Source organism: Aedes albopictus, chromosome 2 (assembly GCF_035046485.1).
Source record: "Aedes albopictus strain Foshan chromosome 2, AalbF5, whole genome shotgun sequence".
NCBI lineage: Eukaryota > Metazoa > Arthropoda > Insecta > Diptera > Culicidae > Aedes > Aedes albopictus.
The window spans coordinates 466,966,080-466,983,036 of NC_085137.1; the positions used below are offsets into that span (position 1 = coordinate 466,966,080).

General features: G+C 44.0%; 2 protein-coding genes across 2 annotated transcripts; one reads left to right on the plus strand and one right to left on the minus strand.

Moving 5' to 3' along the window:
- Window positions 1-1,640: 1,640 nt before the first annotated feature.
- LOC109412894 (tonsoku-like protein) lies at window positions 1,641-11,366 on the minus strand. Its single transcript, XM_019686553.3, has 5 exons — window positions 11,133-11,366; window positions 10,420-11,072; window positions 6,418-8,891; window positions 2,993-3,174; window positions 1,641-2,747 (listed from the first exon to the last, which is right to left on the minus strand). The coding sequence occupies exons 1-5, from the start codon at window positions 11,161-11,163 to the stop codon at window positions 1,684-1,686; spliced, it is 4,404 nt and encodes a 1,467-aa protein (XP_019542098.3). The 5' UTR covers window positions 11,164-11,366; the 3' UTR covers window positions 1,641-1,683.
- Window positions 11,367-11,564: 198 nt separating this feature from the next.
- LOC109418128 (pentatricopeptide repeat-containing protein 1, mitochondrial) lies at window positions 11,565-13,965 on the plus strand. Its single transcript, XM_019692327.3, has 2 exons — window positions 11,565-13,266; window positions 13,338-13,965. Exons 1-2 carry the CDS (start codon window positions 11,720-11,722, stop codon window positions 13,834-13,836), a joined length of 2,046 nt encoding a protein of 681 aa, XP_019547872.3. The 5' UTR covers window positions 11,565-11,719; the 3' UTR covers window positions 13,837-13,965.
- Window positions 13,966-16,957: the final 2,992 nt, after the last annotated feature.

Consider the following 16,957-nt stretch of genomic DNA (forward strand, 5'->3'; position numbering starts at 1 on the left):
CAAGCGGTAATGGCGGCGGCGGGCACAACTAACCGATTCGTATTTTGACGTTTCTTGGGGATCGCAATCGGTTGGCGCCACTGATCGGAGGGTGAAGGGGTGAGGAGGAGAATGAAACTATTTTGACTTTCCCCCACGAAACGTCAAAATCCGACCGGTTGGTTATGCCCGCCGCCGCCATTACCGTTAAATTACCTGAGTTACCTCAATTTGAGGCGTAGGTTGAAAATAGCGGCGCAGCCGAAAATTTTTTTCGCTACAAAGCGGTTTATACTGGAAATTTGTTACAGAAATTTTGGCTCTGGGGGGGGGGGGGGGTTAACCCTAAACCACCCCCCCTCCCCCCGTGGCTACGCCACTGCTTTCAGTAGATGGGCGAGCACGCGGATGAACTTGAGAATTGGCAGTTTCACGTGCCGAGTTTCCAATCGTAAGTTCTGTTTCGTTTATTTTGTAGACCCATGCGCGCTTAGGCTTTACGGATCCAATTACTGTTTCATATTATTTGAAGTAATAAACCAAACGATATTACAGCACTCTGTAGTCCAAGTTTATAACAAACCTTCTTTTCCTCTTTGCCACGCTTCGTTGACAGCCGTCGCTTGAACGTACCATCCACGGTATACAATTTTTGTACACCGTGAGTACCATCGCTGGCCTAGCATAGAGGTAATGAACAGTTCATAGTTACTATTGTTCTCCTCTTCGTCATCGTCTTTGTCGTGTTGTGCCGCTTTGCTTGATCCGTAGCGACCGTAGGTACAATTTTTAGTGGTTCTTGTTCGGATACTGTGCGTTTGCCAGTTGTCGATATTTCGATGACCTCAGCCGATTTCATTAAATCGATGGTTATCGGGGGAAATCAGCTTCACGGAACATTTGTTCGCTTGGTGGTATTGTTGCTACAGATGTTGTGGTGATATTTTAAGGAATATTTGCCTCCACACAGTTCTGCTTCGCAGCGCCTACAGTTGCAGATTTGACAAAGATGTTCAACGAAGTAGACTTCGTTGGCGATCGGGTGAAATGACGGGATGGGGTGTTTGATCTTCATCTGCAGCAATCGAACTCTGTAACCCGGTAACCCAGGAAAGTAATGCCTCCAACGTTCGCTTTGCACCGAAAGGACATTTCCGAACTGCATCATACAATTATTGGCTATAGTTGTGTGTGGCACGGACGGAGGACGATCATATACTCGGACACTTACCGCCTCACTATCCACGAACACAGGGATTTTGAACAGCTGCCTTTGCATGAAAATAAAACTCTTGATGTTATGCGCGTTTGCATAGCGCTACACTGTGATACAGTCCACGATTTCGACAAACACACATATCCTGGTGTTGTGGAACTGGACACTTTTGGCATTCGATAGAGACAGTTTAATTTCGTGTTCCAGGAACTGGTGGACCTTCCCAACGTCTGGACGCGATGGCAGAAAACAAACATTTGTGGGAAAAAAATCCGAACCGTTCGAGAATCGAACCCGTCATCCTGAGTATGGTCTTGTGGAATACCCGCGCGTTTACCGCTCCGGTTAAATGAATCTTTCTCCTACGGGGTGGGCCTAGCTATCCTAGATTACCTTCGTTGATTTCTGCATTAATCATGGCGTTCTTTCAATGAAGTGGAGAAACTTATCAAGTCGTCTATTTATTAAAAAGCTTGCTAAAAACTTACCTACAGTGACGGTATTGCCGACAGCCTGACGTTTCGATCGATAATCTGGATTGTGCCGTGATCGTGCCAGAGTTTATCCCAAAACACCTTTAGCTGTCGACGAAGATCCTCCAACTGATCATCAGCAGTTCCCAACGGCAGCAGAAATTCCATATCATACGGATACGATTTATTCCCATCATACTCTATCGCTCGGATGGTTTCCTCCGCATCGAAGTCCTTCAGAATGTAAGGGTTTTGGCGGAAACTTAGTTGTAACGGCCGGCGCGTAAGAATTTTTAAAATTTCAATAAAACTTTTTATTGTGAGCTTGGAGTTGTGAGATAGGTCTAGCCATTGCAGCCCAATGGCAGATCTGCTCAAGGCAAGCACTATCGTTGTAAGATCACAATCAGTCAAGCCGCAGTTGCATAGGTTCAATTTTAGCAACATGCCGAAGTGGTTGTTCTGAATGGCCGCTATGAAGGTAGGTTTGAAATCCGGAATACTTCCTAATGATCGCAGATTCAGTTCGGTGACGATCGACGTGTTCGATTTGTTCAACAGGAACTCCAGCGATTTTTGGTTGAGATCGTTTTCCGATGCGTCGAAGACGTTAAGCTTGCTGATGTCCAAAGGGGATTCCGCGAGTATGAGGTTGGTAATTGCCGTAGATGCAACGCGAAGAATGGTTAGGTGTTTCAGCCGTTGGCAAACGATCGCCAGCTCAGGTACAGATTGATCCAGTAGCGGATTCTGACTGAGATCCAGCTCAGTTAGAAACAGCTCTTCGGCGTTTATAACTGACGACAGGGAGCAGATGCCTTTGAATGTGATGTAGTTCATTGATAGATTAAGCATCTCGAGGTTTCGGAAGTTGGACAACTTTTGAGAGAGTACATCCATGTCCGAATCGGAAAGTTGGTTCCAGGAAAGGTCGAGCTTCTGCAGACGCTCCCGAGTTGCCAGCGCTTTGATGAGAATATCACATTGGCGAGTGTTTTCAATGAAAAAATCCTTAGACAGGGAGAAGTTTGTCTGCATATTAAGGTCCTCGAGCGCTTGCCGCAGATCGGAGACGGTATCTAGAATGACGAACAGTCATCATGTCTTTTTTTTTTAATTTCTTTTGTAATATAAATTAGAAGCATCATAGACCTCATTTCATTTTTTAGTTTTTATTTTGTTTTTATTGGGTATTCAACATCTTCATGTGTTACGTTGTTTGATTTTTTACAAAAAGGGTGAGCGATATTCTTATTATTAGGTAATTAGGATTGACATTAATGAGAAGGAGGTGTATTGCTTAAACTTTCACGTCAATACCTACCAATACCACTTTCATGGCAGTAGTCGTCGTAGAACTCGTGTGCTTTCATCTCCTCGAATCCAGTCAGATACGTGTTGACAATAATGTTGGTTTCGTTTATCAACGTAGAAAGCGGATCTGAGTCTTCGATGGGACCATCATCCCATCGTAGTAACTTCAGCAAGGGTCGTTTGCCATGTTTTCTAAAGAATAGAATAGAGGGACAAATAAACGGTGTTACACTACTTAACTAGGGAATCACGCCACTTGGGCGGTGGCTTCTATATTCGTCTGTTTTCCACTATAACTCAGTCAAATTTGAACCAAGTGACACAATTTTTGGAATGCGGTGAGATAGGTATAGTATCTACCCGTGTACAACATTTCAAGTCAATCGGTTCAAAATTGACTGAGTTATAGTGGAAAACAGACGAATATAGAAGCCACCGCCCAAGTGGCGCGATACCCTATGAGGAGCCTCAATTTATTAGCAAGGTTCGGATTCGGCTAACAACGATTGGCGTAGCTAAGGGGGCGATCTTTGAAGATTTCTCGGAGATATTTTGTGAAAGAATTCCTAGATGACTTCTTGGAGAATTTCCTGACTCCTGTATCCCTCTAAAATTTTCTTTAAGTCTTCCAATACAAATTGCTGGAGGAATTCTGGAAAAATCTTGGGTGAATCCCTGGAAAAGATGAACGGATTTCTGAAATCTCTGGCCGAGCCTCTGAATATTTTTGGAGGAATTTTTGGAGCATCCCCTGAAGAAATTCCTGGAGAAATCCCTAGAAGAATTCCTACTGGTGTGCCTGGAGTAAACCCTGGATAAATTCCTGGAGTAGTCCTTAGAGCAAATAGGTATTGGAGGAATCCTTGGAGAAATTTCTGAAGAAATTGTTTGAAGGAGAAATCTCTTTTTGGGTGAATTTATAGAGGAATTCTTGGAGAAATCCCTGGAGGAGTTCCTGGAAAAATCTATGGAGCAATTCCTGGAGAATCTCTGGAGGAAGTCCTGGAGGAATTTTTGAAAATATACCTGGAGGAATTCGTGGTGAAACCGCTGGAGGAATTCTTGGAAAAATCCCTGAAGGAATTTCTGAAGGAGTAATTGGAGAATTTCATGGAGGCATCCCTGGAGAAATTGCTGGACGAATGCTGGGAGTATTCCCTGGATAAATTTCTAGAGGAATCCCTGCAGGGATGAATCCGTGGAGGAATTCCTGCACCAATACCTGGAGGAAACCCTGGATTAATCCCTGGAGGACTTAATGCAGATATTGCTGGATGAATTCCTTGAGCAAGCCCTGGGAGAAATTTCTGAAGGAATTTCTGGATGAATTCCTGGAGGATTTCTTAGAGGAATTCCGGGAGGAATCCCTGGAGAAATTTCTGAAGAAACCTCTTGAGAAATTCCGGAGGGGAATTCTAGGAAAAATTTCTGGAGAAATTCTTGGAAGAATTCCTGGGGAATTCTTGGAAAAACCCCTGGAGGAATTTATGGAAGAATCCTTGAAGGAATCCTTGAAGAAATTTCTGGGCGAACCTCAGGAGGAATACCTGAAGGAACTTCTGGAATAATCCCTAGAGGAATTCTTGGGGTACTTTCGAGGAACTATCCCTGGAAGAATCCCTGGAGGAGTCCCTGAATGAAATTCTGGAGAAATCTTCAGAGGAATTCTGGAAGAAATCCCTAAAGAAATTGCTGAAGAAAATCCTAGAGGAATTCCCAGAGGAAAATTTGGACGAAATCCAGGAGGAATTCTTGAAGGAATATCTGGATGAATTACAGGAAGAATCATCGGGGGAATTCCTGGAGGAATCTCTGGAAGAAAAAAAAATATTGATGTAGTTCCTGGTAAATCCCTGGCAGAATTCCTGATGAATCCGTGAAAAAAATTTCTTCAAGAATCTCTGGAAGGAATCTCTGGAGGAGAAATTCCAGGATAAATTCCCGGAGGAATCTCTGAAAAAAATCTGGAGGAATTACTGAAGAATTTCTTGAAAGAATTTCAGAAAAAAAATCCTGGAGGATTTCCTGGAAAAAATCCTGGAGGAATTTCTGTAGGAATTTTCGTAGGTATTCGTGGAGGAATTCCTAATGAAATTCTTATGGTAATTCTTGGAGGTATGCTTGATGGAATCTCTAGAGGAATTGCTTGAGGTATACCTAGAGGAATTCCTAGAGACATCCTTTAGGAATCTCCAGAGGAACTCCTGGAGGAATCCCTGCATAAATTCCATGAGAAATCCTTGGAGAAATCCCTGGCGGAATTTCAGGAGGATTTTTTTGAAGACTCGCTGAAGAACTTTCAAGAAGAATCCCTGGAGGAATGCCTAATGAAATCTCTAGAGGAATTCCTTGAGGTATCTTTAACGAAATACACGAAGGAATCTCTGGAGGAACTCCTAGAGGAATCACTATAGGAATTTCTGGATGAATTTTAAGCCGAATTCCTAAAAGAATTCACAGAGGAGTCCTAGAACAATTCCTGAAGAATTTTTTAAAGACACGGACAGCGTCTTCAGCTTTCGGCTGTACAGACTGTTTTAAACTTAACATTAGACATCGGACAACGGAGCATGCACCAGTAGAAACGGGGAAGAAACTATTCTCACGAAAAGTTTCAACGCCCGAAGCGGGAATCGAACCCTCACCCCATAGCATGGTGCGATTATAAGCTTGGTGACTCTAACCGCACGGCTACGAGGCTCCACAGAGATTTCTGGAGGAATCCCTTGAGGAATTCCTGGAGGAATCCCAGGAAGAAATCCAAGGATCAATTTCTGAAGGGATTCAAGAAGGAATTTCTGAAGAAAATCCTAGGAGGAAGTACCTACTGAAGAAATCGCTGAATTCTAGAGGAAATCCTGAAGGAATCCTAAAAAGAGTACGTATAGGAACTGTTGGAGGAATCCCTGTAGCGGTTCCTGAAGTAATCCTTAGAGGAGTTCCTGAAAAAAAAACCCACAAGGAATCTCGGATGCAATACCAAGAAAAATTCCTAATGGAATCTCTAAACAGTTCCTAGAGGAGCTTCTGAAAGAGGAAACTACTGTTTCAATGTGGTATATTACGACGGTATGCCAAACGGGGTAAATTATTATAAGGACAAGTTTTTTTTTTTTCTAAACCATAGATGCATCACTAGTGAAACATTTAAGTGATGTCTTCAAGAATACCATTTACTTTCAATTTGTAGATTACCAATAAATGTTTGATGTGAAAATATAGTTTTGGTGACAAAGATATGGCAAAATTGTTATGACATTCTGTAAAAACTCGAATTGATTCCAATCTTCTTGCTAGCCAGGGCAACATGTACCTTAGGTCAGCAGAATTAATCTCGGTCGTTGGTCGAATCCGTCACCTTTCTAAGATATTCAATTTGCCCGTATTTTTTCACCCCATATTCCCACTGTGCAATGTTTTACCCATATTACTTACACTCCATAGCGCTTGGTCACTTCGTGCACCAGCCAGCCAACACTGGTTTGCATCATCTGGTCCGGTTCGAACGTGAAATCAAATGGTTCGCCTTCGATTAGGACTCGTACCACATTCGTAGGAACAACCTTCACGGGGGTTCGTTGTTGTTCCACCTGTTGCGTCGATTCCACCAACGGGGAACCCTGACCGTCGTCACCTTCATTTTTTACCGGAGTTCTCGGTGGGGATAGCGGTGGGGGACTGATCGACCGGGACGATGAAACGGTGAAGCCGGCCTCGAGCAGGGACGCTTGGTTTCTATCGCCGTAACTGTCATTCGAAAAACGTCGACTTGGACGACTGGATTGAGTTGATGGACGACGCGAAAAGCTTCTATTGGATGCGTTCATTAGCAACTGGTGGGCATCCTGACCACTATACTCCGAAGAAGCATGCCTTGACGGTGAGCCCAACCGGTCAAATTCATCATCGGAGTCAGGATCTATGGCAGTTGATGTAATTGTGTGATCGGAAATTGGATATGCTTTTTGGGGAGTACTATCCCGGCGCAAGGGCGACTTCAGCGGTGCCATTTCGTAGAAGTCGTTGTCCGAGTAGATTTTTTGTTTCTTTTTGTTCGGGCCCAGATCATCGACCAGCCAATCGTCACCGATTTCATCGTTGCGCAGGAAAGCGCTCCGTTTAGACGGTCCCGGATTGGGGTCTTTAAGAGGGGATACGATCTGAGCCCGCACCAAGTTTCCCTTCCGCAGTACTTGCATGGCGCTACGATAGTCATCTACTCCGGCCGAAAGACGCGAACTTTTTTCGCGAAAGCAATCTTTCAGAGCAGAACTGTTGTTATCTTCATCGGAGGAAAGACACGAATCGTCGGATTGGATTTCTGCAGGTCGTTTGCGAGAAGGCGTAACATGACCAGCTTTGACGCTGCCATAGCCGGAGCTGCGGGTGGTAGGAGCAACAGATTCTGCATCAGAGTCCTGGCGACCGAGACGTGCACCACGACGTCGTGTGCTACGAGTGGTCCCTTGTGATGATGATTCCGCCTGTATCGAATCGGGAATGGTGCCACCTTCCGTAGGCTTAATACCAGCCTTATCGAAGAAGTTGATGATCCGATCCCGAATAACATCGTAGAACGTCTTACGTTCAGGCGGAATTTTCTTCTGAACGCTTTTGAACCAGGTCTCGAGGACATTCAGGGTAGTGTCTCCTGAATCGGTTCGAAGCGTACAATTCGCTCCTCTATCCAGCAGAAGTTCCACCACTTCCAGATTTCCGTTGGAGCACGCATCGTACAGCGGAGTTATTCCATCACAGCTAGTTCCGCCCTTGTCGTTGATTTGGCCTCCCTTGTCCAGAAGCATCTCAACGATTTCCTTGTCTCCTTTGTTGCACGCCTCGTGCAACGGGAGCCATCCGGCATGGTCCCGGAGGTTCACCGGATGTCCTTGTTCCAGCAATTTCTGAACCAACGTGACGTTTCCGTTGATACAGGCCTGATGCAGCTGGGTTTCTCCCTTGTTGTTCCTCTTGATCTGGAAAGAAACTCCTCGCTTGCGAGATGCCCTCGACTCCGGCTGTTTCTCTAACGGCTTGGTAGAATTATCGTCCTCGGATTCGGTAAGTTCTTCCAAATCGACATCGTCGCCAATGTCCGGCGTATTGAGTTCCGGTTCGGCATTTTCCGGTTCATCTGGTTCATCGTCCGATTCTTCGGGGCCGTTTGCATCGTCTGCCAGATTGAGATCGATTCCAAGATCAGCAGCTTCCTTTTCCAGGTTCTCCGCCATCAAATCCATGCAGTTTTTCTTCAACATTGCGACACAGCGTTTCATGGGTGCCCGTTGCAATGACAGCGACTGGAGCTTTTGAGCTTCGTGACGTACTCGGCGATAAATGTCTTCAATCTCAAAACAGTTCCGTTTCTGTTCTTCGAAAATTTCGCTGATGCTTAGCAGAGTGTTGTACGCTTCTTTCGGTTCATCCTTGATGAGCTCGTACTCCTTCCACATATACTTCAGCGCCTCTTCGTACTGCTTGTTGTCCTTGTAGGTCTGATAGAGACTTACATAGGTCGGCACCAGTTGACGACCCGTTTCCCCATTCAGTTCCGCGCATTCCAACATCTTCAGGTAGTAATCGATTGCCTTCTCGAAATTGAGCAACTTACAAGATCCATCGCCCATCTTCTCGTACAGAATCTTCTTTTTACCATATTCGTCACTACCGGTGGTGATCAGTTCGTCCTCCACGCGACAGATTGCCACCAGAACTTTGAGATTCCGTTCGATGCTCTCAGCGTCCGCAGCGACGGGTGTTTTCATGTGGTACGCCTTCTTCAGGGCTTGCTTGGCACTCTGGAAGTCGCCTATTTTAATCATGGCATCCGCCTTCACCGCGAGGGTTTCGCACATTTTTGCAATCTTGTTGCTGAGACGCGAGGCCACCTCCAGCGCCTCACTGAGAACCTGTGTTGGCGGGATGAAGAAGAAGAGTATCAATGTATCAATGTAATTTTGTAATTTGTAATTTCAAGCATAATTTTTCAAATCGACGTATCTAACTTTTTCACTGATCTGAGTAAATTCATGGTCAATGTTGACGACCATTTCACTAAAATAGTTTTTTATAAAAATACTTTTCATAAGTTTTTTCGTGCTTAACATCACCAGGGATATAGCACGCACTAGGTAAGAAACAAAACCTACTCATTCCATAACATTTTCACAATGAATTTTGACAAAAATACACATACACCGGGTTGGTTCGAGATACGTCATGCCAGATACGTCGCTTTTGTATGGTGCCAGTTTGGTGTATCTGTTACTTTTGATTTTGGCTAGATACGTCGTTTGGTTTTCTCATATATCAAAACGGTGTATCTATCAGAAAAGTTGTAAACATCAAAATAATTAGATACGTCGTTGCAAAAAATATGCTTAGTTAAACAAATTAAGCAATAAATCATCAAACAGTGATGTGGATTCTTCAGTTTGCTTTATGAATCATGCATGCAGCAGTTAACCCGGATTTCTTTACATTCTCGAGTTACGTCGGATTGAAAAGTTATGCTTGATTTATTTATTTAGAAAACGGCAGCCTGTTAGTTATTACAGGTTATTACAACTTTTGCTCAGGTCAAGGAAAGGTGAATCGGACAATTTGACATTAATAATTGTGAGATATAAGATGTACTGCATAAAGCTGTGGAAAGGAGATTGATCACAGCAGGCGATATAGAGCATTTGAATGTGATGCGAACTGTCAAGCAGACAATGCTGCGTTGCTTGCGTAGCAACAACTCCAGGCGTCACCCAACCGCGTTCACTCTTGCCACTTGTGAACCGACGTCAGCCTGGGTAAGTTGTGTGTGCTGCACGTGAGGGGTGATTCCTTCCCAGTGAAATACTAAACTCCACAATAATTAGTGAAGGAAATCAATTAGAACCTATTAGCTATCAATTTAGACAATCTAACAAAATATTATTATTGGAAACCACTCTTGAATGCTGTTAGTGTAGGCTTCTGCTTCTGCTTCTGCTACAATGTATGTACTTGTTTTTAGATAAATTTTGATTTTAGTAAATTTTACGAAATTGTCAATGGCGTACGGAGAAAATCAGCCCCGAGATAAACTGACGCTATCCGCATAACAGTACCATGTTAGCTGGGTTTCCTATTGACTTGGGACTGTTGTGCGCATGGGGTAGTAAACTAGCCTAAGGCCAAAAATCTCGTTAATACAGATAAAAAAGGAGAAAAACAGCGCCGTCTTCCGTCATGTGAAATGACCGAGAAAGTAACTAAAGAAAGATACCTAGCTAAAATGTAGAGAACACTTTATGACTTTTTGGAGTACAAAGAACGTAAGCGCGTCGATGAATCGATTAAACATCGGAGATGATAGACAAGCTGATGGAACCCTCAACGCTAGGTGATAGAAGACAAGAACTAAGGCTGGTCCATCTAAATACATATCAAATTTCCAGTACTTACCTTAAGCGCCTTGGTCGGATTGTTGAGCTTCCCGTTGTACAACTGCGCCGTGGTCATCAGACACAGATGCTCCACATCCTGAATGTCGTTGTTCTGGGCAATCTTGGTCGCTTTTTGCATGTACTCCAAAGCTTCCTCCAGGTCTCCCTGATGTTCCTTTGTCACTCCCAGATTCAGAATGGCTCGCGCTTCCATATCCGATTGCTCCAGTCGGCCCACCTCCTTCAGATCCCGACAAAGCTTCAATCCCTTCACGAATGCTTTCTCCGCTTCACAGAGCGCTTCCTTGGCCACTTCCGTTTCGTCGCAGCTCTGGCCTTTCAGCAGATAGTTTCTTCCGATCGTGGCATAGGCCCGCTGCAGTTCCACTTTGTCCTTCTCGGTCCGGGCAATGTCCAGATATAGCTTCTCGTACTGCAGGGCCTTTTCCGACTCGCCCAGCAGCATATACATCTCTCCAATCATCCGGTTGGCTCGACCCACCTCCATCTGCATCTGCAGCCGGTTGAACGCCTTGGCCACCAGCTTGTACTCGTTCAGCGCCTTCAGGTGTTCGCCACGGGAGCTGTACAACTCTCCCAGCTTGCGACATGTTTCCGCCAGCTGTTGCAAGTTACCCGCCTCCGAAGATTTCTTCTTGCGCCGAAGGAGCCCTGCAAAAACGGAAGTCAAAGAATTTCATTGTGTTTCAGGAAGTGAATGCTTGGCCTTACTTTGCTCCTCCAGTTCGTAGTCGTCACTCATTATGCGTTGATTAACATATTTTACTGAATAACTTACATGTTCATTTTATCCATTTGCGCTCTACTAACCGAAAACTAATACAGAAACATGAAAATATCTAATATTTTTACATAAAATTCTAAAAAAATAAATGTTTTTCCAGCGCTCACTCAAGCAAACCACACCAGCAGCAGGAACACACACGAAATGCCGCCTTTTGTTGATTGTATGCCAAGTTAGCCCCCGCGGGATGCGCACACCCAATCAGAGATGTGAACCGGTATTCATTTTGACATTGGGTAGGGGTGCTCAGGGAAATTTGTTCGGGTTTCAGCTCAAAACGGTTTCCAGTGTGGTTTTGATCGATGAAAAAACATATTTTTTCAGACACCCCTAGTGTGAGAACTGAGAACTGTCATTTACAAACGTGCTCCTGCCGGCTGTTTTTGTTGTGATGGTGATCGCTGCAGTTGGTTTCGTTACTCTGTTCCTCTGAAAATGTGATTTCAACTGAGTTTTTGCCGTTTTTAATTACATAAATCAAAAGGTAAAAGTTTATAAACGTGCTGCAGTAACGATGGCTTCGGCTATTATCCATACAATCCGCCGTCAGCTTATGTTTCGTGCTAAAACATCTCGGGATCTAATTCGCTTAGCATCAGTTTCAACCCGTCTACCTCCACGAGATCATTCGCTTCAATCGGTCAGGTTCCTTCACTCTTCGCAACCGCTCTTCAACAAAGTTATCTCCGGTGGTCGGCTGGACAGTGAGGATGTTTCGCTGTTGGAAGCCAAACAAGACCCGGACACTTTTGGAACGCTTTCACCCCGGGTGCCAGAACCGGAAGTTCTCGACGAAGGCGATCGGAAAGAGGAAGAATTCTTCCAGAACAAACCAGCTCGATCGCAGAAGCTCAGCACCAAAGAGTATGCGGATTTGATCAAGGGACACTTGAAGAATCAACGAATCAAGGAAGCCATCGATGTGCTGGAGGTGAGGATGAAGGAAGATCGGGTGAAACCGGTCAACTATCTGTTCAATTTGGTTATAGGGGGATGTGCCCGGGTTGGCTACAGTAAGAAAGCCTTCCAGTTGTATAACAAAATGAAACAGCACGGATTGAAGGTAACGGGCGGAACTTATACTTCGTTGTTTAATGCTTGTGCAAATTCGCCCTTTTTGGGCGATGGATTGCATAAGGCGAACCGATTGCGGGAGATTATGATCGAGAAGGGCTACGAGCCAAATGAGTCCAATTTCAACGCGATGATCAAAGCTTACGGAAGATGTGGTGATCTGAAGACGGCCTTTCAGCTGGTGGATGAAATGATGTCCAAAAAGCTGAGAATACAGACGGATACCTTCAACTTCCTGCTGCAAGCGTGCATCACAGACACCGAATTTGGCTTCCGGCATGCGCTTCTAGTGTGGCACAAAATGTACCGATTGAAAGCCCAGCCGGACATTTATTCGTTCAATCTACTGCTGAGATGCGCTCGAGATTGCGGGCTAGGCGATCTGGAAGCCACCGAGCAAGTCATCGAGCAGATTCTATATCAAAGCAGGAAGAAGCCTGCGCAACTAGAAGAATCATCCCAACAACCCGCGTTGATTGAAGATAGTGCCGCAGACTCTTCCAAACATCTGCAATTGTCTGATTTGAGTCCGGAAATTCATCAAGAAGGCACCCCAAATCTTCTTTCTAGTCAACCCCACCTCGGCAGTCTCATCAGTCTAGGCGAAGTTAAAAAGCCAGAAGATCGTCTTCTGCTCCTCGGCGGTGCCAATAGCATCCTCGCCGAAATGGAAAACCTAAAAATCCACCCGGACATCAAAACGATGACGGAACTGCTGGACACGGTTCCACCGACCCTGGCGGCCGAGAAGCAAATCCTGTCGACGATTCGGAGGCTTGGCATCCGGTGCGATATCGATTTCTTCAACATTCTCATCAAAAAGCGCTCGATGAGATTCGACTACGAAGCGGCACGAGAAGTGCTGACCATGATTCGGACCGCCAGGCTCGAACCGGACATTGTCACATACGGGGTGCTGGCGCTGGGCTGTCGCACACAGGAGGAAGCACGCGCCCTGCTGAAGGAGATGAGAGATGCGAATATTAGGTAAGTGTCAACTGAGTCGAAACGCCCGTAACTTACGTCACGAAACACCATTCAATTGTTCATTTTTGCAGGATCAACATTCAAATTCTGGGTGCCATGCTCCGACAGGGTACGGCAACGAAAAATTTCCGCTACGTAACAGAAATGCTGGAAATAGTCAAACAGGAGCGCTTCAAGCCGAACGAGGCGTTCCTTAAACATCTGGACAATTTCAACAAGAAATGCGAGAAAATAAACCAAGCGTACAATAAACAACCGCGAAAGGCCGGTCGGGAAGAGTTCAAGTTGGAGTACAATCGCTACAAGCTGAAGCTGGAATACTGGATGGATCACATGGGATTGAAGGGACTCAGTTTGGACGATGCCGTTGGAGCTGTGCGGGAGCATCCGTGGGAACAGTTTAAGCAAACACAGGCAGATGGCTACGAGGCGACCAAAAATCCCAAATTAAGGCATGAGAAAAAGAAACAGCATTCGATACGTAAGATCAAAGTGGACGAGTTAAAGGACGATGATGACGCTCTGGATGCTGGAGTCGGACGAAAGGGTGAAATCAGGCGGATAGAATGAGGTTTGTAGAGGTTTTAGTATTTCAGCAATAGAATGAAACCAAAAAGTCGTTCAATATTTTTACGCCGAAATTTTTATAAAAACAATATTTTATAAACCGTGATTTCGGATGGAATTCAACAATTTTTACACTGTTTGGTGTCTATTTTTTTTTAATATGTAGTGGCTGATATGATCAAACTGAATGCTTTAAAACATTGGTGGAATTCGAACCCACAAGTCCGTATTCGCTAGTTCGCTAGATCGATGCTTTCCAGCGAAGTCACAGAACAAGTAACGATTCTATATGGAATCGAATGCCATACTGATTCCAAGCCAACCCCATGAACATTCCCTTTTTCACAGATCCATTTCTCTTTTGCGTTTGTGCCCATAAACTGGAATTTTGTGTAAATAAAATTCTTAAATGAATCTGTGAATGAATTTTCGAAATGATTTCTGAATCAAGCCCAGTACACTGAGCCAACTCTCCCGATCACAATTATATCCACTCCACTCCACTTCTTGGCGTAACGTCCTCACTGGGACAAAGCCTGCTTCTCAGCTTAGTGTTCTATGAGCACTTCCACAGTTTTTAACTGAGAGCTTCCTCTGCCAATGACCATTTTGCATGTGTATATCGTGTGGCAGGCACGAAGATACTCTATGCCCAAGGAAGTCAAGGAAATTTCCTTTACGAAAAGATCCTGGACCGACCGGGAATCGAACCCGTCACCCTCAGCATGGTCATGCTGAATACCCGTGCGTTTACCGCCTCGGCTATATGGGCCCACACAATTATATGTCAGTCCTATATTATTGCACTATTGGAATATCATATGAATCTAATCTTAGGTTGAAAATGGAAAGTGAGAGTTATATGCGACGCATGTGGTATGACTCTCAGATCGCCATCATATTGTTATATGTCTTGCATTTTGTGCGTCGATGTATATGCAACTCCAATAATATCCTTCACATTTTGAAAAAAAGTTTCCTCAGGCTGGAACGGGAATCGAACTCACAACGGCCAAATGACCGACGCCGCTAGCCGCGCGACCACGAAGCTCACTGCAAAACGTATTCCACTTTATCTGCCAATGTTGTTTTTCCACCCGGCCAAAGTTATATGCACAGCTAATGTATCGATCGTGTTATGTGCATATAACTCTGATATGCGCAAGTGTCATTGAGTTTTATTAGAAGGCTTTCCAATCGGAATTGTTTATGATATGATACGTATAATGATTCATTTGAAGTGAACGTGTCAGACTAGGGGTACAATGTATGTGCAGTGTCTGATAAAATAGGCTCTTAGAATTATTTCAGTGTAGGATTCTCCGAAGTAATGGATCATTGAAGCCGACTTTTTCGCTACTCACCGCATCAAAACAAAAGCGCCACGGTATATGGACACAGTGTACAGCAGTCGAGTTACGTCAAACACACAAGGCTACGGTGGCGCTATCTGTTCATTTAATAGCGGCCATTTTAGTGGTCCATTCCCTAAGAAATCTCTGGAGAAAGTCCTTTAGCAATCACTTGAGCAATTCTAAAAAACATTCTGGAGTGATTTGCCAAAATTTCTGGAGAGGCAAAAACACTTAAGATTTTCTTAAGCTGTAATTTATGAATGGACGATTTTTCTGTTTCATTACTCGCTTATTTATTTCATAGCGGTTGTGCTTGCGTTTCATACCTACAACAAATGCCTCTCAAGAAAAATCAGAATATGGCGATTATCTGCCACTGGCTTCTGATATTAGCGCGACAGTCACTAATCATAACAGCGTCACCAGATTTAAAAGTATATAATTCCATTATATGGGGTTTGACAGCAAGAACACTTATTCCACTGAGCCACTCTTGCCGTTCGTCACAAATACATTCAAAAACATCTGTCACTTCGCGAAATCCACGTGCTTTTGTTTTTGGCGGGAACACTTTTTCTTTTGTTTTGCCTTGCGACTGTCATGCGGCGGTATGTTTTGCGAGCGTACGACCGCCGCAGGACTCTAATAAAAGATAAGCGCGACAAATGCCTCTCAAGAAAAATCAGAATATTGCGATTATCTGCCTCTGGCTTCTGATATTAGCGCGACAGTCACTAATCATAACAGCGTCACCAGATTTAAAAGTATATAATTCCATTATATCAGTAACAAATTTTGAAAACGACGTATAATCAATGGTGTAGCGCGACAAATGCCTCTCAAGAAAAATCAGAATATGTATGGCGATTATCTGCCTCTGGCTTCTGATATTAGCGCGACAGTCACTAATCATAACAGCGTCACCAGATTTAAAAGTATATAATTCCATTATAATATAATATATTATGGGGTTTGACAGCAAGAACACTTATTCCACTGAGCCACTCTTGCCGTTCGTCACAAATACCGTCTACCCCCGTTGGTTTGAACGACCCCTCATGCAAACCACCGGGGTTCATTTTTTAATTTGAAGTTCTGGTAACGCTGTTGGCATCGAAAAACACAATGATGGTAACTCTGTTTGCTGTTTTGTTTTGATTTTGCGTTCCGTTTCACCCCGTTCCAAGACAAGAATGACGTTTGTTCCATTTTTAGTTTGAACGATGTGCAGACCAGCGGGGGTCAAACTAAAAAGTGTTCAGATTAGATGCGGTCAAACCAACGGGGGTAGACGGTACATTCAAAAACATCTGTCACTTCGCGAAATCCACGTGCTTTTGTTTTTGGCGGGAACACTTTTTCTTTTGTTTTGCCTTGCGACTGTCATGCGGCGGCAAGTGCGGCGGTATGCCTTGCGAGCGTCGACCGCCGCAGGACTTTAATAAAAGATAAGCGTGACAATATTAGCTGAGCTCGGTAACTCATTTACAGAATAAATTAAACAATCGGGCGTACAATATATTATCCAGCTTTTCAGACAATTCACTGCATAGAAAATGGTTAGAGAACAGTTTAACCATAAATTCGGAAGAAAAACAAATAATGTATGTATAACAGGTGAATTATAGTTCTCCATAGTAGAATAACTGTAAACCATATTGTGCTTATATGGCTATGAACACTATTCTATACTGTTCTTTTGCATTCGAACCTAAAGAGAAAAATAAAGTACCCAATTCGGAAACACTCAAAATAATTTGCTACAAATT

Coding starts and splice junctions, on each gene's coding strand:
- LOC109412894 (XM_019686553.3), bottom strand. CDS start 11,163: ATGAGTGACGACTACGAACTGGAGGAGCAAA. Junction 11,073..11,132: donor CTACGAACTGGAGGAGCAAA/GTAAGGCCAAGC, acceptor CCGTTTTTGCAG/GGCTCCTTCGGCGCAAGAAG. Junction 8,892..10,419: donor ATCCGACCAAGGCGCTTAAG/GTAAGTACTGGA, acceptor CCGCCAACACAG/GTTCTCAGTGAGGCGCTGGA.
- LOC109418128 (XM_019692327.3), top strand. CDS start 11,720: ATGGCTTCGGCTATTATCCATACAATCCGCCGTCAGCTTATGTTTCGT. Junction 13,267..13,337: donor ATGAGAGATGCGAATATTAG/GTAAGTGTCAAC, acceptor TCATTTTTGCAG/GATCAACATTCAAATTCTGG.